Source organism: Trichomycterus rosablanca, chromosome 1 (assembly GCF_030014385.1).
Source record: "Trichomycterus rosablanca isolate fTriRos1 chromosome 1, fTriRos1.hap1, whole genome shotgun sequence".
Taxonomy (NCBI): Eukaryota; Metazoa; Chordata; class Actinopteri; order Siluriformes; family Trichomycteridae; genus Trichomycterus; species Trichomycterus rosablanca.
In genome coordinates this window covers 54,371,165-54,391,922 of record NC_085988.1, presented here as the reverse complement: position 1 = coordinate 54,391,922, position 20,758 = coordinate 54,371,165, and the positions used below count along the sequence as shown (strand labels likewise).

At 37.9% G+C, this 20,758-nt stretch overlaps 2 protein-coding genes across 3 annotated transcripts in view; one reads left to right on the top strand and one right to left on the bottom strand.

The window, feature by feature from the left end:
- Window positions 1-14,304, top strand: part of ccdc87 (coiled-coil domain containing 87) — a 28,037-nt gene extending 13,733 nt beyond the window's left edge. Inside the window, exons 10-21 of one of the 2 annotated variants that reach the window (XM_062994645.1) lie at window positions 419-619; window positions 2,496-2,612; window positions 2,704-2,825; window positions 3,575-3,704; window positions 4,669-4,772; window positions 4,979-5,094; window positions 5,837-5,871; window positions 9,093-9,257; window positions 9,360-9,474; window positions 12,313-12,455; window positions 13,553-13,771; window positions 13,955-14,304. In XM_062994645.1, the coding sequence (XP_062850715.1) occupies window positions 419-619; window positions 2,496-2,612; window positions 2,704-2,825; window positions 3,575-3,704; window positions 4,669-4,772; window positions 4,979-5,094; window positions 5,837-5,871; window positions 9,093-9,257; window positions 9,360-9,474; window positions 12,313-12,455; window positions 13,553-13,741 (1,437 nt within the window). In that variant the 3' untranslated portion in view covers window positions 13,742-13,771; window positions 13,955-14,304. The remainder of the gene's footprint in view (window positions 1-418; window positions 620-2,495; window positions 2,613-2,703; window positions 2,826-3,574; window positions 3,705-4,668; window positions 4,773-4,978; window positions 5,095-5,836; window positions 5,872-9,092; window positions 9,258-9,359; window positions 9,475-12,312; window positions 12,456-13,552; window positions 13,772-13,954) is intronic. The other variant, XM_062994646.1, reaches the window with a different exon arrangement.
- A 1,790-nt stretch (window positions 14,305-16,094) lies between these two features.
- akap14 (A-kinase anchoring protein 14) lies at window positions 16,095-16,669 on the bottom strand. The gene has a single exon (XM_063004227.1). The coding sequence runs from the start codon at window positions 16,622-16,624 to the stop codon at window positions 16,106-16,108; it is 519 nt and encodes a 172-aa protein (XP_062860297.1). The 5' UTR covers window positions 16,625-16,669; the 3' UTR covers window positions 16,095-16,105.
- Between the last annotated feature and the right edge of the window lie 4,089 nt (window positions 16,670-20,758).

Here is a 20,758-nt window from a genome sequence, read left to right as displayed (position 1 = left end):
CTTTCTCTCCGCACCCTGGCAAAAAGATCACTCGTTCATGTACTTTAAAACAGGTGCAGTCAAACTAGCTCTGTTTATATCTGAGAGAGATGTAAGCAGCTCTAGTCAATCATCAACACCAACAAGAAATGAGGAGGCCATGCTACAAAGTTAAATGTCATTATTAAACTATTAACACCACCATTCATCACCATTTTCCCAAAGAAGTTTGGATTACTTAGTTACAGAAACTGAATAGCTGCAGAACTCACCAAAATCAAACAAGAACCTAATCAAACAAGCATTTCACCATTCTTGGACACTTTACCAATGGACTAATTAGTCTGCTGTATAGTACAGTTAAATAAACAATATAGTACATCAGCAGTGTGGACATTTGCACATTTCTGTTCTAATTTTCTGTGTTCCTTTTTGAAAGAAACTGGAAGAAGAGGAGCAAATAAAGAAGCAACAGATTAAAGCAGCTAGGCCAAAGCACCCTGTGGTAACAGGGGTAAATGTGAGTGTGTTTTCTCAGAGTATTGCACGAACAGCTGAGACCCGTGTGACAGATAGGTCCCTTGCTGAGACCATCAACATCAGCCAATACCCACCTGTTTACAATGACCTTACTGGAGAGGTACAGTAAATTTTCCAATATACCTCACACATGCAGTACAGTACAAACAGTTGCAATCGAAAATCTTTAAGCCCCCTTCACCTTAAAAGGTATTAAAGTGATGTGCATGGAATTAAACAAGAATATGTAACAAATGTAACAGGGTGGGTTGCACCTCGCGAGTGAAGCGCGAGGTAAACCCTTAAACATTCAAGACACTTGACCAAGATAGAACAGTACTGTGGGTAAAAAGCCACTAACAAAATGGGACAATTGTAATTAAATATGGTGGCCAAAAAAAATTAAAGCAAAGTAACAGTTTGGGACAGTTTGTAAAATGCAAAAAAAGGCTAAAATGCTTATTTACTAATCTTTTTAACTGACAAAAGTACAAAGAAAAGAAGTTACACTATTTTGAAACATTCCACACTAAGCAGGTGACTTGGTAACAGATGAGGGTATTATTATTGGGTATAAAATGGAGGATTCCAAAAGCAAAGATGGGTGGTGGCTCAATACTTTGTGACAAACTTTGTGAAAGAATTGTCAGTTATGCCAAGTTCACACTACATGACTTTTCAAGTCGTCAGGTTGCTGTACAGTTCACACTACACAACTGGATCTCTTGCACTCGGGAGTCTTTCAAGTCGGTGTGGCTTTCACACTACACGACTGATCGGCGATAGGGGGTTTCACACTACACAATCTATCACCAACTGGAATCGCAGGCGAGCTTCTCTGGTCTCCCAAACTACGTTTTGTCACACGAGAAGTGACGAGGAGTTAAATGATGCCACGTCCAAAAATGCACGTCAGCAAGTAGCGAGCGATAAAAGTTTGTGCGCTGATGTGCAGCATAAAATCAAGAAGAAAAAAATAAATGAATCTGAGTGGATTTGGCTTGGATTGTTCTATAGTAAGTTGGAGGTTAATAAATATTTTTGCAATGTAGCATTGGTGTTTTGTAGAGAACGATAAGGTCAGAAATACTGTATAACTTCTGTGTGTGCCAATGTATTCTGATATAAACTATATTACGCCCATGTCCCACCTTTTTACAACGCCTCCCCTGTGTTTCTCCTCACACCGTATCTTGCGTTCACATTGGCTGTTCGACATAGCACTCATTGCCAGTCGGGCAACTCTAATCCAGATTTTTTGACAAGCTAGAAATCTTTCTTTGCTCGGCGAGCCACTCGGATCGAGTTGTTGAGTAGTTCACACGAAGCGATTGAGAGCCGACTTTCGATCGCCGAGATGCTCCTGAGCCGGCAAATCTAGCGCCGACCAGTTGGCGAGCGAAAATCAGGGCAAAAATCGTGTAGTGTGAACTTGGCATTAGTTAGAAAGAGCATTTCTTAAAGCAAGACTGCAAATAATTTAGGTCTTTCACCATCTACTGTACATAATTTTGTTAAAAGATTTAGGGTATCTGGAGAAATCTTGGACACTGGAGAAGTCTGTGACAAAGGAAACCACTGTTAAATGTGTGTGTGCTTCAAGCCCTCATGCATTGCATGAATACCTGTCAATTAGTGTCTCACTTACCAAATGATTAAAACGTGTGATTTATAGGAAAGGTAACACGGTAAACAGGCATTACATTCAAAATATGTTTATATTACTTTTGTCAGTTCAGTGTTAAAGAGAATTAACAACTTTTCTGGAAAAGGGTTTGCTATAGCATCCCTAATAGGGCACCACAAAGCAAGCTTATATGTAACCAGAGCAACATCTTTACGAAAACCTTTGGATATGTCAGACTGACACGCTAACTACATTCTTTTGATACTATTTATTTGAGAAGGCAAAATGTACAAACCTACATTTAAACTTTGTTGAGTGGCAATGTTAAAAGTGATTGAGACTAACATTTTATGGGGAAAATAATTTTCAGATTAATCCCATGTCAGTCAGAGGGTTAGATCGAAACCTGTTTGCTGGAGCTGAAATTAAAGAAGTTTACAAGGAACTATCCAAAAGTATTTCAGCTGAATATTTTCACTTTGATGAGGTAAGTAATTTACTTTTAACAAACGTGTTAACAATTAGAACTTATGTTTAAATTTTTTTGCATAACTATTTTGTATTCTTTTTCATATGAGGATCCCATGATAGAACCAGCTCTAAACAATACTGAATTAATGCCAAGATTAAAAAAGAATCTTGAAAAAAAGCTGATGAACCCTTCACTACGAATGCTTGATCCTTACAGCATGCCTCACAGGTGATTGTCTCTTTAATTTCCTGCTATTGTCACTGTCATTAAAAGTTGTGTATACTACATTTTGTAGACTTAATGTCTGCAAAAAGGCATCTAGCAAAAGCACCAGAAAGTAAGAAAATCAGGCAGATAGGCAGTCAGATGACTTAGCTTAGAGCCAAGTCTCAGGTGCGCTTTTAAAATGTTTACCTCCAAATGTAGCATGTAACGTTTGATGAGGCATAGGAAGTGTAGTTTAAAGAGATCAACCTGCACCCTACTACCTACCACCCACGCTGGGTAGAATTACAAAGAGTAAAGAGCAGGTACTTATCTGTAGGTTATTTTACTCTATGCTCACAGTCATTGGCATAAACAACATACTAGTACATCAAAATGTATTTAAGTAATTTTTTACATTTTGCTTACAACTAATCAATAAAATGTTGCTCCTTTTTAGGTCTCGAATAGATAGAGACCTAAAAAAAAGAAGTTTTGCCAAATTCTTTATATGTTGTGACACATGGCAGTCATTCTTTATGCACAATTTATTCTGATGCACAGGCAAATGTGTACTTCTATCAGTCGGGCTATCATAGGCCAAAAACAGCGTATGCATTACTATTTAAGTTACTGTGGTAAAACTGTAGGAGAGTTAAATGGACATCCATGTTTGGCTCAGATTATTTACCTCTTTAGTTTAATTTTGGATTTTGGATATTTTGCAATACTTGCTTCTTTGCAATGCTTCTTGCTTACTTTACTGAAAACAGGAGGAGTAAGAAGATTCTAGACAAACACAGGAGGCCAAGTGATGTAAAGTCTCAGGCTTATGCAGCATGGCACCAGTGGTGGAAGCTAAACCTGTCAAGTGATGATTATCTTGACTACATTTCCAACCAGGTTATTCCTAAATAATTGTGTTTAAATATCTTGAATAATATCTTTGTTAGAGAGGCCACAGTATGTGTGGTGTATACACTGATCAGCCATAACATTAAAACCACCTCCTTGTTTCTACACTCACTGTCCATTTTATCAGCTCCACTTACCATATAGAAGCACTTTGTAGTTCTACAATTACTGACTGTAGTCCATCTGTTTCTCTACATACTTTTTTAGCCAGCTTTCACCCTGTTCTTCAATGGTCAGGACCACCACAGAGCAGGTATTATTTAGGTGGTGGATCATTCTCAGCACTGCAGTGACAATGACATGGTGGTGGTGTGTTAGTGTGTGTTGTGCTGGTATGAGTGGATCAGGCACAGCAGCGCTGCTGGAGTTTTTAAATACCGTGTCCACTCACTGTCCACTCTATGAGACACTCATACCTAGTTGGTCCACCTTGTAGATGTAAAGTCAGAGACGATCGCTCATCTGTTGCTGCTGTTTGAGTTGGTCATCTTCTAGACCTTCATCAGTGGTCACAGGATGCTGCCCACAGGGTGCTGTTGGCTGGATATTTTTGGTTGGTGGACTATTCTCAGTCCAGCAGTGACAGTGAGGTGTTTAAAAACTCCAGCAGCGCTGCTGTGACTTATCCACTCATACCAGCACAACACACACTAACACACCACCACCATGTCAGTGTTACTGCAGTGCTGAGAATGATCCACCAGATAAATAATACTTACTCTGTAGTGGTCCTGGGAGAGTCCTGACCATTGAAGAACAGCATGAAAGGGCTAACAAAGCATGCAGAGAAACAGATAGACTACAGTCAGTAATTGTAGAACTACAAAGTGCTTCTATATGGTAAGTGGAGCTGATAAAATGGACAGTGAGTATAAAGACAAGGAGGTGGTTTTAATGTTATGGCTGATCGGTGTATATTTATTTAATGGCTGTCATTTCTTCTTACTTGAAGGAGTCAGATTACCTGTCCGTGGTGTTTCATCTGTATGACAGTGACAGTAGTGATGAGGAAGATGAGAGAAAAAATATGTTGCAATTAAAGAAAGAGAATGAAAGGTGAATCAAACATTATAAGACATTTTGTGCTGCCATTTTATTGTATGTTATTTACTTAATGAATGACTTTTTTGAGTTATAGAAATACCTCTCTGGGATGAGTTATAAAAGCCATGCTAATTTTTATTAGGCCACTCCATCTTTGTTAGCTTATAATGGTACAACTACAAAATATTGTAGTTATAAATCCCTGATTTTTGTTTCAGAAAGCAGCAGGAGAAGATTGATGCACTTAGGAGACAAAAGAGGGAATATGTTCCTGGACTGTGGAACATTGACACAGTGCTGATGGGGGGTCTGTGGAAGGAACCAGGGCCTTGTGGCAAGTTCTTTCCAGTCTTGCTTACTATAACACATTAAAATTTGAATTTCCTTTCACTCTAAGGCTGCTTTCACATAAGCGTTTTGTGCTTAATTCACAGATGGTTTGGGCACATATTGCCACATACAGTGGTGTTTACACTTTCACATCATAGCCAGTACTAAATCGGTTTTGCCACATATCATGTAAATGCAGCGTAAGGGTAATGAGGCTGCGGTGGAAAAACTCTTAATGAAATACCTCAGAGACTTGATTGTGAGTAGAAGAATCACACCGACAAAGTCTCACACAGAGACTCTGTGGATGCGATAACACATTAAAAAATAAACATCCTTATATACTCGTTGGTGACCATGTAGGACAGTGGAAGATTCCACCGTTAACAGAGATTTCTTAGCTTGAACATAGGAACTGATCTAAATTAGCTAGAACTGGGTTTTGAACATCATACAATGCAATTGATGCACTTCTTTTCACGTACACCACATACACATCCAGTAACTTTCTATTGTAGCAGTATTCTTGAAATATTGGAATATGACTACTGGCCCTAATCTACATTTTCTAAGTAGTAATTGATTATGTATTAATATTTCTAGTGTAAATGAACTTTTTCTCTCACAAGGCACTAGTGGTATGATGGTTAATGTAGGTTACTGATTGAAGAGTGAAGTGTTAAAATGAGTAAATGATTAAATTAATCTTATTTAATCTGACTTTAACCTTAACTCGCTTGTTTCAGAGGTGGATGGAGCAGCTGAGGAAAAGGAGCATGTGGTGAGTTTCCAGTAGATGTACAATTAAGCAATTGCTTTTCTACATCCATGTGATCTTCATGCTGTTTTTACAGATAGTCTTAAGAGCCTGAAGTTGCTTAGAAATATTTTCAAGGCACTCGGGTGGCACAACGGTAAAACATGCTAGCCCACCAGTGCTGAGATCTTAAGCTCAAATCTCAGCTTGGCCATCTGCCAGCCGGGAGCCGACACAGCTACAAAATTGGCTGTGTCTGTAGCGGAGGGACAATGGCTAAAACAGGGCTACTTGTCGCTGGTGCAATGTGGGATACTGCGATGCGCTGAGACCCTGCCCCTGCCAGGTTTCTTGATCATGGGTGAGAGAGAGCTCCAGTTGGCCACAACTAGACTGGGTGTAAAAAGGGGAACTTAAAAAAATAAAGTATTTATTAGAAAGGTAAAAAATTTGACCTAAACCCTATTTAAATTGGCACAGAAAAGACCCCAGAAAAGTACACTATACCATTAATAATAAATAATCTTTATTTGCCTTGTGTTTTACAAACAGTTGCATTCACAGAAAAGAAACAGATACAAGCCTATGAAACACAAATTCATTAATTTTCTCAGCAAAAAACCCTTCTCCAATCATTACGTCACAAAAAGAACAGTTGCAGAAATCCCAAAAATATAGCATCAGATGACTTGACCGCGGAGACGGCTCTAGCTTGCATCCAGATGCGAGTGTGTGTAAATAGTTAGGCCTTGTAAAGGTACTGGGACCCTGTTTGACCTGGGTGTCTCTTTTGAAACCGGTGTTTCTGTAACAGTGAGAAAGCATTAGACAACAATTATGCAAGGTATTCATTTACAACACTGACAGGTACACCATATTGCCAAAAGTATTCACTCACCCATCCAAATAATTGAATTCAGGTGTTCCAATCACTTCCATGGCCACGGGTGTATAAAACCAATTACCTAGACATGCAGACTGCTTCTACAAACATCATTTGTGAAAGAATGGGTCACTCTCAGGAGCTCAGTGAATTCCAGCGTGGTACCGTGATAGGATGCCACCTGTGCAACAAGTCCAGTCGAGAAATGTCCTTCCTACCAAATATTCCACATTCAACTGTCAGTGGTATTATAACAAAGTGGAAGCGATTGGGAATGACAGCAACTCAGCCACGATGTGTTAGGCCATGTAAAATGACAGAGCGGGGTCAGCAGATGCTGAGGCACATAGTGCGCAAAGGTTGCCAACTTTCTGCAGAGTCAATCGCTACAGACCTCCAAACTTCATGTAGCCTTCAGATTAGCTCAAGAACAGTGCGTAGAGAGCTTAATGGAATGGGTCTCCATGGCCGAGCAGCTGCATCCAAGCCTTACATCACCAAGCGCAATGCAAAGCGTTGGACGCTGTGGTGTAAAGCACGCCGCCACTGGACTCTAGAGCAGTGGAGATGTGTTCTCTGGAGTGATGAATCACGCTTCTCTGTCTGCCAATCCGATGGACGAGTCTGGGTTTGGCGGTTGCCAGGAGAACGGTACTTCAAGTGTAAAGTTTGGTGGAGGGGTGATTATGGTGTGGGGTTGTTTTTCAGGAGTTGGGCTCGGCCCCTTAGTTCCAGTGAAAGGAACTCTTTATGCTTCAGCATACCAAGAGATTTTGGACAATTTCACGTTCCCAACTTTTTGGGAACAGTTTGGGGATGGCCCCTTTCTGTTCCAACATGACTGCGTACCAATGCACAAAGCAAGGTCCATAAAGACATGGATGAGCGAGTTTGGTGTGGAAGAACTTGACTGGCCTGCACAAAGTCCTGACCTCAACCCGATAGAACAGCATTGGGATGAATTAGAGCGGAGACCAGACCTTCTCGTCCAACATCAGTGTCTGACCTCTCAAATGTGCTTCTGGAGGAATGGTCAAAAATTCCCATAAACACACTCCTAAACCATGTGGAAAGCCTTCCCAGAAGAGTTGAAGCTGTTTTAGCTGCAAAGGGTGGGTCGACATCATATTAAACCCTATGGATTAAGAATGGGACGTCACTCAAGTTCATATGCGTGTGAAGGCAGGCGAGCGAATACTTTTGGCAATATAGCGTATCAGTACAACAACTAACAATGATACAAACCACCACCAGAGATAAAAAAAAAATACTACATATAGACGGATGCAAGTTGCCCTTGTTCAAATCTATATATACAAAGTGTGCAACGAGAGTGTGAGTTAAACCCCAGATTGTGTAAACCCAGTAAAGCAAGAACACATAGAATAAGCACAAGAGCCATGAAAGACGGGGGTGATGGGGGGGCTGGTCAGGCTGGTGTGCAGGGCATGATGGGACTTGTAGTTATTACAGGTGCCAAAAAACAGCAGCAGCAGGCTGTCCTCTATTCAGAAGATTAGCACACTTCTTATATAACACTTCATTTAGGATTTTAAACACTAAAACACCTACACACTTTCTGTAGTCTTCTTGCAGTAATGCTCTACCAATGGGTTGTATTAACACAAAAACAAGTTTTTTTTTATGTTTTTTTTTGTATTTTGGTAATGAGCTGATATAGAGAGATCAGCATGGGGCATGGAGGTGCAGATGACTGACAGTGGCATTTTCTTTTATTAGGCAGTTGCTGCACCTCAGTAGCGATAACTCACTACAGCTGGAGAGTCCTTTGTATACTGGTTTTGTTTGCCACCTCACTGCAGTCTAATTGAATTGTGCTGTATGGTGTCTGTGCTTAGTGCCAATGTTCCTGTATGGACACCTGAGTTTTCTGAAGCTCAGTGGGGACACAGTAGGCTTATGTTTCTCTGGGACAAGTTTTGGGCCTTTTTTTCTTTTCTGCATGTGCACATGGAGTGTGATGCACCCTATTCTGGTTAACATGCTTTTTGTTGTATCTCCTTTAGCTTTGGGCTACAGATTTTTTGCTTGATTGCTAGATTTTTGGAATTTTGGCCACTTTTGTTAGTAGCTGTTTCCTTGGCTCTCGTCTGTCATTGGTTACACATCCTGCATATTGGGTTCATATATTAAACCTCACAGATGTGTGGCTTCACCTGGTGCAACCCAACCCATTATAATTCCAATTATATTTTGGATGGTGATGGTTTGGCTAGCAAAAATTCCAACTGACTATTACATTTTGTGGGGGAAAAACAGGCTTATTCCAAACAATTGTTGTGATATTTATTTAATTTTTATGCTTGTGGTAAACATTCACACTGTAAATGTTTGTGTGCAGAAAGCACTTGAGAACTATAGTTTGCCTGTACAGGAGTCTGTGGGTAAAGAGCAAATAGAGACCAGACTGGAGAGAATCTGGACAACCCTTTGCCTGTCTGATGCAGAGAGGCTGGACATGGCTATCAAATACAGCTCCAGTACACACAGAGACCAGCTGCTGGAGGTAGAGTTCCATCTAATACTTGGAGTATTGCATAATTAATAAGCATTATTTTACCAGTGGTTGTGATGTTTGAATGAGTATGTGTGGGCTTTTTAATCTTAGGCAACAGCGGTGTGGGAGCAGGCTGCTCGGCTGATCCAGCAAAGGGAGTTACTAGTATCTCAGCTGGAGGAGTTTGAAACAATGGCATCTGATCCTAACAGGTTTTTCCGACAAGGTGCATAGTCTGATTCAGTACAAATGTAACAAAATGAACATGATAAAGCTGTCATGGTAATCCACATATCTGGTGACTGTCTGTATTGAAGTTTTTTCTCAATTTGTTCATGTGGGTTTTCTCTTGAAAACAGTAGCCATGTTTATGTCCAGCCTGATGATCCATTAATAATCCCACTAATAGCTTAATAGCTCGAATGGAATAGAATATGTCCATCTGTGCACTTTAATGGGAATAAACCAGTCTGATTAAGGTCAATCTGAATACAATTTCTATCTGATTGTACGAGGTGGAAGTTTTGCATATGTGCATTTGCATAATAAAGGCAACAGCAACATGCATTCCTACTGGAATAGGGGCTTTTATAGTATGTTCTGCGTGGGCAAGGTAATTTTTCATCAAGTCCTATAAAGTTATGAATGACTGCTGTGTCATTTATGAAAAGGTTTTGAGTTATTGGTGGTGCGACTGGCATACAGCTTATGTGCCTTGGAATGTTGCAGGGCATCTTCCTCTCGCCCCTTCTTTAATAAGTTAACGTGAATTACATTCTCCTGAGTGCACCATAATTTTAAAGCAATAAAAAAAAAAAACACACCAACTGAAAACCCAGGTAACATACTGCTGCTCCTCTGACTAGACTCGTTAGATGTTTGTTGTCATGGTAACATGTACAGCCAGTGGTACTCTACAGGTGTGTGTCGTTTTGGATCGGATTACTTGTAGCGTGCATGTAAACAGATTTTTATAGAGATTCTTTACAGTGTACATGTAAACACCTCAGTCTTAATCTATAATAACAGGTGGGCAATTAAATTTTGCAAGGGAGCACATCAGAAACTGGGACCATTACCTTACTCTAGTGTTTAGACATAGCCAGTGTTAAAGATCAGAGCAACCAGGATCAATTTTAAGAGCACATTCTTGGTAAATCGCATTACAATAGGAGTTAATGAGTGAAATTAAAAACTTCTATTTGATTATGTAGTCAGACCAGTGGACGAATAGCTAAACACAACATAACTGCCAAAACAAAACAAGAATGAATGACATAAATAAAGTACTTTTAACTTTTGGGGATCTCACTTTTTGAATTTTCATTTTTTTAAAGATGAAACTAAAGATATTTCAACCCCAAATCAGAAACAGTTGGGACAGCATGGAAAATGCAAATAATAAAAAATTTCTTACATTTACTTTGACTTTTATTTGATTGCAGACAGGATGAACCTGATATATTTTTTTAATGTTTTGTCTTCTCAACTTTATTTAATTTATTAATAAACATCCAGGTCTGCAACACATTCCAAAAAAGTTGGGACAGTAAAGCATTTACCACTTTGTAATGTTGCCATTCCTTTTCACCACACTTAAAATATGTTTTGGTACTAAGGATACCAGGTGATTTAGTGTTTCAGCTTTTATTTTTTCTCATTCTTCCTGCAAACACGTCTTAAGTGTACGGGGTTGTCGTCGCATTTTTCCTTTCAAAATTCTCCACACATTCTCTACTGGGGACAGGTCAGGATTGCAGGCAGGCCAGTCCAGTACATGTACCCGTACATTTGTGCATGTAACTCTGTATTGTAGTGCTTGACAAAGGTTTGCCAAAGTAATCTCTTGCCCATGTAGTTATATCAGCTATTGTTTAGTGGCAGTTCTTGATGCAGTGCTGTCTAAGGGATTGAAGATCCCGGGCGTTCAGCTTAAGCTCCCTTGGCCTTTATGCTCTGAAATTCCTCCCGATCATTTAATGATATTATGCACTGTAGAGGGTGAAATATGCAAATCCCCCAAGAATTAAGAATTAAACATTTCAATCATTTTCTCACACATTTGTTGACAAACTGGAGATCCTCTGATCATCTTTGCTCATCAGTGACTCAGCCTTTCCTGGATGCTGCTTTTGTACCAAACCATGATTACAATCACCTGTTGACACCTGTTTGGAATCACATAATTATTTAGTTTTTTCACCTCATTAGTAGCCCTAAATTGCCCCCGTCCAAACTTTTTTTGGAATGTGTTGCAGGTCTGAAATGCAGGAATGGATGTTTATTAAAAAATGAAATGAAGTTGAGCAGATAAAACATGAAATATCGTGGGTTCATACTGTCTGCAATGATATAAAAGTCAAAGTAAATGTAAAGAACACTGCATTTTTATTTTATTAGCATTTTCCATACTGTCCCAACTTTTTCTGATATGGGGTTGTACTTTATATAAGACCATTGTTGTTATTGGCATTTGCTGATGTTTAAAGTTAAGAAACGTATAGATATGATTCTGGAAAGCAGAGAATACAGTCTTTATTAAGATTCACAAAAGAAGAGTGCAAATGAAACAACAGAATTTTTTTTCATTTTTGTAAATGCAGAATAAGGAATTGATATCATGGCTATCTTTATACATCAACTAAAAACAGGGGCCACTTCTGTTTGATCTGTCCATACTCAATTTTGAAAGTTGTGGCAGCTATATTCCATGGTGGTCACTCCAAAAGTTGAGGGCTGGACTATATATTAAAAGATTGAAGGGTCAAGTCCCTCCTAATTGCTGTGTTTGTACATTTCTCAAGTGCAAGTCACTTTGACTAAAGGCATCTGCCCAATGCCTAAAAGTGTACACTGGTTTCATGCTGCAATATACTGTATGTACTGCTATAGACAGTTTTTGGAAAATATAAAAAATATTGTGGGAAAATACTGTCACTGTAATTGCTTTTATCAGTTTTGCAGTCAAAAGGCGACATAATCCTGCAATAAATGCCTAAAAACATAGCAAACACATTTTAATACGCTTGCCGGCATACACAAACTACTGTCACTTTCTGTCTAGGTCACTTTGGCTCCTCTATGGTCAGAATGAAGGAATCAAGACACAGGGAGAAGCTCCTGTCTAAGATAGCAGCTCTGGATGGCATGCTGACCAAGAGCATCCATCATATATCAACTACCTACAATGATACTGTCACATTTAAGGTCAGTCTTAGTCAATCATGTCTCTTGTAGACAAATGTCTTCTGTAAAACTGTGATTTTCTTGTTGGCAGTTTGTTTTGTTTCTTAAGTACAGCCCTGATCATGCACAGTATTCATCAGCCAGCATGTTTTACTCCCTAAATTTCTTAAATATTTTTGATTTATTTTATCTGCATAAATAATTTATCATTGGTAATCTATTATGTAGCAATTGAATCAACTGTGTTAATTCTTTGTAATGTTTCGTACCAACTACTTCTGTTTTATTGACGCATAAACTGCAACTGATTTTATTACTAAATGCTTACATTTATTAATTACAAAATAAAAAAATAAAAGAAATGAATATAAACATGAACATCATTCAGTAAAAATCCAATTTGTATTTTAAGTAATATTTATTACATAAACTATAAGTGCAGTGGGGGAACTCGGTTGGCACAGCGGTAAAACATGCTAGCACACCAGAGCTGGGATTTCGAATCGTATCGAATCTCAGCTCTGCCATCCAGCTGGGCTGGGCGCCTACATGAACAACGATGAGCTGTTTTTCACAGGGTGGGAAAAGCCGGACTGGGTTCCTCATAACTGTTGCAGTTATAATCTCTGCTGGCTGATTGATGGCGCCCGCGCAGAGTTGAGGAATAATGCTGATCAGGGTGTGGCTCTCCGTGCACAAAGCTGATCCGCATATGAACTCGCCTCATGCAGGTGAAAAGATGCAGTCGGAGGGGGTGTGTGTCAGTTGCAAAGCTCCTCAGTCAGCAGTGGAGGGTTGTATCAGAAGAGGTAAAGCAATCAGGGTAATTGGATACGAAAAATTTGTAATTTTTGTGCAAATTGTTTAAAATCTCAGTGTGTTTCTATTATAAATCTTCAAAATGTAGCAGTAGGCAATCCACATACATGTTTTTTAAACTGGGAACAAACTCACAGAGGTGCTGGTAGAATATGCTAAACTCCTCAGACAGTAGGTGGAGTTGTGGTTTTCAGGACCCTTGAACTGTGCCAAATTCTGTTTGCATTAGTTCACAGTTTTTTTCTTTTTGTTTGATAAATCTGAGATTTTTAGCATCTCCTCTGCAATATTTGTAACAGGGGCGGCCGTATGGAGAGAAAATGCGTTGGGACCGGATTGAGATGCTTTACTGGCTGCAGCAGGAAAGACGAGTTCAGGCTATGCAGACGCTACTGAAAAAGAGAGGAAGATTGCCTATTAGACTTCCCCCTCTTAATCACAGGAACAGAGTCTATCCAGGTCCCAGCCTGGAGGAGCCTACTCCATAAACCAGCAGGAGAAACGTTAAACTTTAAGAGGTTATGTATACTATGCGAAAGCTACAATCATAAGACCAAATAAAGATGTTTTTGGATGTATGACTCCAGCATGTTTAAATGATTGTATTTTGTTTATCTTTTTACTTCGATGAGTGCAGTGTAACCCAGCGTTGTGTACGGAGAGACACACCCTGAGATCACATTTTTCTCATCTCTGTGCAGGTGCCATCAATCAGCCAGCAGAGGTCGTAATTGCACCAGTCAAAGGAGAGAGACCCCATCCGGCTTAGTCCCGCCCATCTGAACAACAGGCCAATCGTTGCTCATGTGGCTGCTCAGCCTTAGATGGCAGGCAGAGTTGGGATCTCGAATACATTGTATCGAATCTCACGCTGGTTCCAGCGTGTGTTTTAACCGCTGCGCCATCTGAGCAGCCGACAAAGTTGATTTCTGATGTATTGTTTTTCTATTATATGATGTACTTTCAGCTCATAAAACCTTTAAGAAACAAGAATGCAGTTTATTTTGCCATTTTGGAGTTAAAGCCTTTACAACTATAAAAATAAACAAACCTGACAAAATCTGAACATGTAATATTTTTAATGTTTTTTTTTTTTCAATTACGATGTCACATATTCAAATAGTACGGTTTGTAAAACCTTAACGATTGGTGCACCTAACATTTTTAAAGAAAATATGAAAAACTGTTGCTGGCTGTGTGGCCTTAGAGCATGGATTCCCAATACATTGATCGCGATCAACCAGTCGATCGCACAGTGTATGCTGGTAGATCGTGCCTCATTCAAACAGGTCAATATGACTGACATGAAATGTGGCCACTTTTTCTTTAATTTGCGGGTTTGTTACCATAGCTACGCCTCAGCTCGCCCAAGGAGCACTCCTAATCTAGAAAGTTTTCATTCATCAGTAGCCACTTTGCACATTTTTCCTTTTGTACACTGTTTGTGAAGATGAGTGAGCAACCAAGAACAAAGAAACCAGAAACGGTTTTATTCGGGCAAGAACACTGCAAAGACGGCTGTGTTTCGTTTGGAAGAAGCTGACGGATCATGTTACTTACAAAAATGTCAAACCCTACAATCTGACATTCATATAAGTTCAAGGGCTTCTGCTGAACAAAAATATCCAAACATGAGAAAATTTTCACATATTTCACAGCATTTTGGACCTACTTGTGTGAATCAGCCTTTTCCAACATGAAAATAATTAAGGATAAATATCGGTCCACCCTTACTGATGAACACGTGAAAGCTGCTTGAGAACTGGCATCAGCAGCTATTGTCCACACTACATAAACTTGGCTGACACCATTCAGTGCAAATAATCAGAATATGGTTAGTGTGATTTTTCAGTTGCTTGCCCTGTAATGCTGAATATCAAAATAGGCAACTAAAGCGCATTTAAAAAAAAAGCTGTACAGTTTTTTTGAAAAATGATTAGGTCAACTATTTTAAAAAGTAGATCGCATTAAGTATGGGCATCCCTGCATTATAGAAAGATGATGTTGGAGGAGCACATAGCTTGTTCCAGTAGATGGCGGCAGTTGTAATAACTATAACAAAAGCACACAGTAATGTTGAGGGAGGAAAAGGAAATCTGCGACGCTTCTTGGCAAGTAAACATTCCAGCAAAGCCGGCTATCGTTTACATAAACCGCTTAATTAAAATGGACTCAGTTTGACCACTTAAACTGTTTTTTATTCAAATGATAGCAGGATACATTGAGGAACTGGGTAAGTGTGCTGACTTGGCGATTTTGATCAATGAATTACTAAAACCAATGCCTGTCATAATCAGCTCAATTCCAAATGCCTCAATAGTGGTTAAGAAGTGCACTATTTATGATATAGATTCCATTCTTTTTACACCCTATTTACTGCTTACTTAGGGAATGCTTGGCTATTTGGAACACATCCTTGTATGTGTTTTATTTTAACAGTATTATCAGTTAAACAAACACCGGGTATGAGAAATCGTTTGTTACTGACAGCTATAGTGTATTATTCTATTAAAGATTTATTTACTTTATGAGAATGTGCTGCTAAATGTAATCTTAGTTATGGTAAGCGTTAACATAGGCCTAGTATTAACGTATACCTAGGCTAGCTAGTCAGCTTACAGTGTTTCAAAGTTGAAACTCATTACCTTTTTGTATTTATTAAAATGAAACGATCTGATGTTTGTGGATATTGAGTGAGGTAAGGCAGTTTGTGTCGTCTAGGTTTATTCATTTATATAACATAAACAAGTCAAATCTACAGACTCCGCATTAAACAAATGACTAACACACGTTTATTTCAACACGTTGTTTTCTTTAGACACCCGACACATTTAGCCAGTGCACATTTATGTTTAAAATGTGACTGAGTCCATTAGCAAGGTTTTATTGTCAATTACATCTCTCAGCCACTTTTCACGGAATCTCGTTTTCCCCGGAACGTGGACTGATCTGTTGGATTCCACCTGAAACTGGACCAGAACAGGAACGCTGGAAGGTTTGACTTTGGAGACGCGGATGATGAAGTAAACAGAAGCGGTGTGTTTAGGAATAGGGCAGCGGGGGGTCGGAATGCTCCAGCATGTTCTGTAGTGGTACTGCAGCTCAAACTCGAGTTCACTCTCCTGTAGGAACTTCACACTGAACATCCAGTCCGGGTCCATCCCCCAAGTGCTTATGTACTCCTCGATCTGTCTTTTACCCTCATCAGCTGTAAAGTCTTTACAAGCAATCCAGTCAATGTTGCTGATCTTAAAGTTCGGCTGTTTGTACTCAGAGTTCTGAGAGAGTTGTCCATCGTCTAATTCACTGCCAATAAAGCCGGGGGCGTTCAGATCCAAGCAATGTTTTGGTGTTGTCTCCATTTCGGCCATAAAGCGTTTAGTTTGAAGCAGTTGTGGTGGAGATGGTTTCCATGGTGACCAGCTGTTCTTGCGCAATCACTGTTTCTATTGGTTGATTACAAGCATAGCAATCCCGCACAGCAACATGGTCCTGTAGATCTGGGTCCGATTCTTACCTTAGGTCACTGTGAGTTTGTAGTGAGTTGTTTTTATAAGGTTGTTGCAGCTGAACGACAAGGTGTGGAGCAGGGGTGGGCACTACCAGCGTGCGATGGACTGGTAGATCGCGATCGAGGTATTGGGCAATACCTCGATCGCGATCTACCAGTCCATCGCACGACCGCGGTCACGCCATCTGCACTTTAAAAAAGCTCGGTCACGCTATCTGCACTTCATTTTTTACTGCGCGTTTAAACCGTAATATACGGTAATACAGCTGCGAAGATGAAATCATCTCTTTACAGCTTCATATACTGTACATGACTACCGAGTTCTGATGCACATAAAGTGTAGCAGAAACAAAAGTGTGTTACAATCTATGCATAGAGCATTTAACAGCTTTTATGAAAAAAGTGTGTATTTGTTTGTGTAAATACCTGTTTTTGAAGATTAATAAAATTAACAAATCAAATTGTTATCAAGTACCACCTATACAGTCATGAAGAACACTTACTCTAGTACTCATGGTGTGATTTTGGGACATTTTTACTGTAGGAATTTGGAGTAATGTGATAACAAACTTGAGTAAAGTGTCTATTTGGTAGTAAACAGACCCCTCTTTGAAAATCAATAACATTAACAAATCAAATTTTTATCAAGTTCCACCCATACAGTCATAAAGAACACTTACTCTAGTACACACAGTGTGATTTTGGGACATTTTTACTGTACAAATTTGAAATAATGGCATGGCAAACTTATGTAAAGTGTCAATTCAGTTCAGTTTACACCACATTTAAAGTACAATAAAATTAACAAATCAAATTGTTATCAAGTGCCACCCATACAGTCATGAAGAACACTTACTCTAGTACTCATGGTGTGATTTGGGGACAATTTTACTGCACAAATTTGGAGTAATGTGATAACAAATTTGAGTAAAGTGTCTATTTGGTAGTGTACAGACCACTTTTTAAAGATCAATAAAATTAACAAATCAAATTGTTATCAAGTGCCACCCATACAGTCATGAAGAACACTTACTCTAGTACTCATGGTGTGATTTTGGGACAATTTTACTGTAGGAATTTGAAATAATGGCATGGCAAACTTATGTATAGTGTCAATTCGGTTGTGTTTAGACCACTTTTTAAAAATCAATAAAATTAACAAATCAAATTATCAAATTCCACCCATACAATCATGAAGAACACTTACTCTAGTACTCATGGTGTGATTTTGGGACATTTTACTGTAGGAATTTGAAATAATGGCGTGGCAAACTTACCTAAAGTGTCGATTCAGTTCAGTTTACACTATATTTAAAATACAATAAAATAAATAATTCAAATTGTTATCAAGTTCCACCCATACACTCATGAAGAACACTTACTCTAGTACTCATGGTGTGATTTTGGGACATTTTTACTGTAGAATTTTGAAATAATGACATGGCAAACTTATGTAAAATGTCAATTCGATTGAGTTTACACTATATTTTAAGTCCAATTAAATTAACAAATCAAATTGTTATCAAGTTCCACCCATACAGTCATGAAGAACATTTACTCTAGTACTCATGGTGTGATTTTGGGACAATTTTACTGTAGGAATTTGAAATAATGGCATGGCAAACTTATGTATAGTGTCAATTCGGTTGTGTTTAGACCACTTTTTTAAAATTTATAAAATTTACAAATCAAATTGTTATCAAGTTCCACCCATACAGTCATGAAGAACACTTACTCTAGTACTCATGGTGTGATTTGGGGACATTTTTACTGTAGGAATTTGAAATAATGGCATACCAAACTTATGTATAGTGTCTATTTGGTAGTGTTTAGACCACTATTTAAAAATCTATAAAATTAACAAATCAAATTATCATCAAGTTCCACCCATACAGTCATGAAGAACACTTACTCTAGTACTCATGGTGTGATTTTGGGAATATTTTACTGTAGGAATTTGAAATAATGGCATGGCAAACTTATGCATAGTGTCAATTCGGTTGTGTTTACAGTACATTTAAAGTCCAATAAAATTAACAAATCAAATTGTTATCAAGTGCCACCCATACAGTAATGAAGAGCACTTACTCTAGTACTCATGATGTGATTTGAGGACATTTTTACTTTAGGAATTTGAAAAAATGGCATTGCAAACTTATGTAAAATGTCAATTTAGTAGTGTTTACATTACATTTAAAATCCAATAAAATTATTAAATCAAATTGTTATCAAGTGCCACCCATACAGTCATGAATAACACTTACTCTAGTACTCATGGTGTGATTTGGGGACATTTTTACAGTACAAATTTGAAATAATGGCATGGCAAACTTATGTATAGTGTCAATTCGGTTGTGTTTACACCACTTTTTAAAAATCAAAAAAATAAACAAATCAAATTGTTATCAAGTTCCACCCATACAGTCATGAAGAGCACTTACTCTAGTACTCATGGTGTGATTTTGGGACAATTTTACTGTAGGAATTTGGAGTAATGTGATAACAAACTTGAGTAAAGTGTCTATTTGGTTGTGTACAGGCCACTATTTGAAGACCAACAACATTAACAAATTAAATTGTTATCAAGTTCCACCCATAGAGTCATTAAGTACACTTACTCTAGTACACATAGTGTGATTTTGGGACAATTTTACTTTAGGAATTTGAAATAATGGGATTACAAACATATGTAAAATTTCAATTCGGTTGTGATTAGACCATAATTTGAGGATCAATAAAATTAAAAATTCAAATTGTCATCAGGTTCCACCCATACTGGCATTTAGTACACTTACTCTTATACACATAGTGTGATTTTGGGATAATTTTACTGTAGGAATTTAAAATAATGGGATGTCAAACTTAAGAAAAATGTCGATTTGGTTGTGTTTACACTACATTTAAAGTCCAATAAAATTAACAAATCAAATTGTTATCAGGTTCCACCCATACTGGCATTAAGTACACTTACTCTAGTACACATAGTGTTATTTTTGGACCATTTTACTGTAGGAATTTAAAATAATGGGATGGCAAACTTATGTAAAATTTAAATTCTGTTTTGTTTACATCACTTTTTAAATCCAATAAAATTAACAAATCAATTTGTTATTAAGTGCCACCCAAACTGTCATAAAGAACACTTACTCTAGTACACATCATGTGATTTTGGGCAAACTTATGTAAAATGTTTATTCGGCTGTGAGACCACTATTTGAAGATCATTAAAATTAACAAATCAAATTGTCATCAAATTGTTATGCCACCCCTACATTCATGAAGAAAATTTACTTTTGTATTTATATTGTGATTTTGAGACAATTTTACTGTAGGAATTTAGAGTCACAGGATGGCAAATCTACATAAAGTGTATATTCGGTTGTGTTAAAACCACATTTTTAAATCCAATAAAAAACCAAATCAGTTCATCAAATGCGACCACTAGGATCATAAAGAGCACTTACTCTAGTAAGATCAATAAAATAAGCAAATCAAATTGTTATTAAATACCACCCTTACATTCATGAAGAACAATTAATCAAGTACTCGTTTTGTGATTTTTAAGACAACTTAACTGCTGAAATTTGGAGTAATGGCATCACAAAATTGCATAATTGGTTTTGTATAGACCTTGGGGGTCCAAAGTTTTAATAATCTGAAAATTGTGATAAACCATTAACAAATGATGAAATGAATGTAATACTACATGCGTTTAATAATGTAATATTTAATTAGTACGTGTGTAATTAATAAATAAAATATTTATTCTTGTAACAAAAAAAGCAGTTGATATTTAAGTATTAATGTAATATTGTCATTTACTAATCAGTAAGTGACTTGTGCTTATAATGATAATTAATAAATTAAATCAGTAAGTACAAAATATTTAGATATTATACTATATATATAGGCAAATAAACCCATTAAAAAAATCAAAGCAAAATAAAGAGCATCAATGGAATTTGTCTGTCTATAATTATTTTTATGATTATTT

Coding starts and splice junctions, on each gene's coding strand:
- akap14 (XM_063004227.1), bottom strand. CDS start 16,624: ATGGCCGAAATGGAGACAACACCAAAACATTGCTTGGATCTGAACGCC.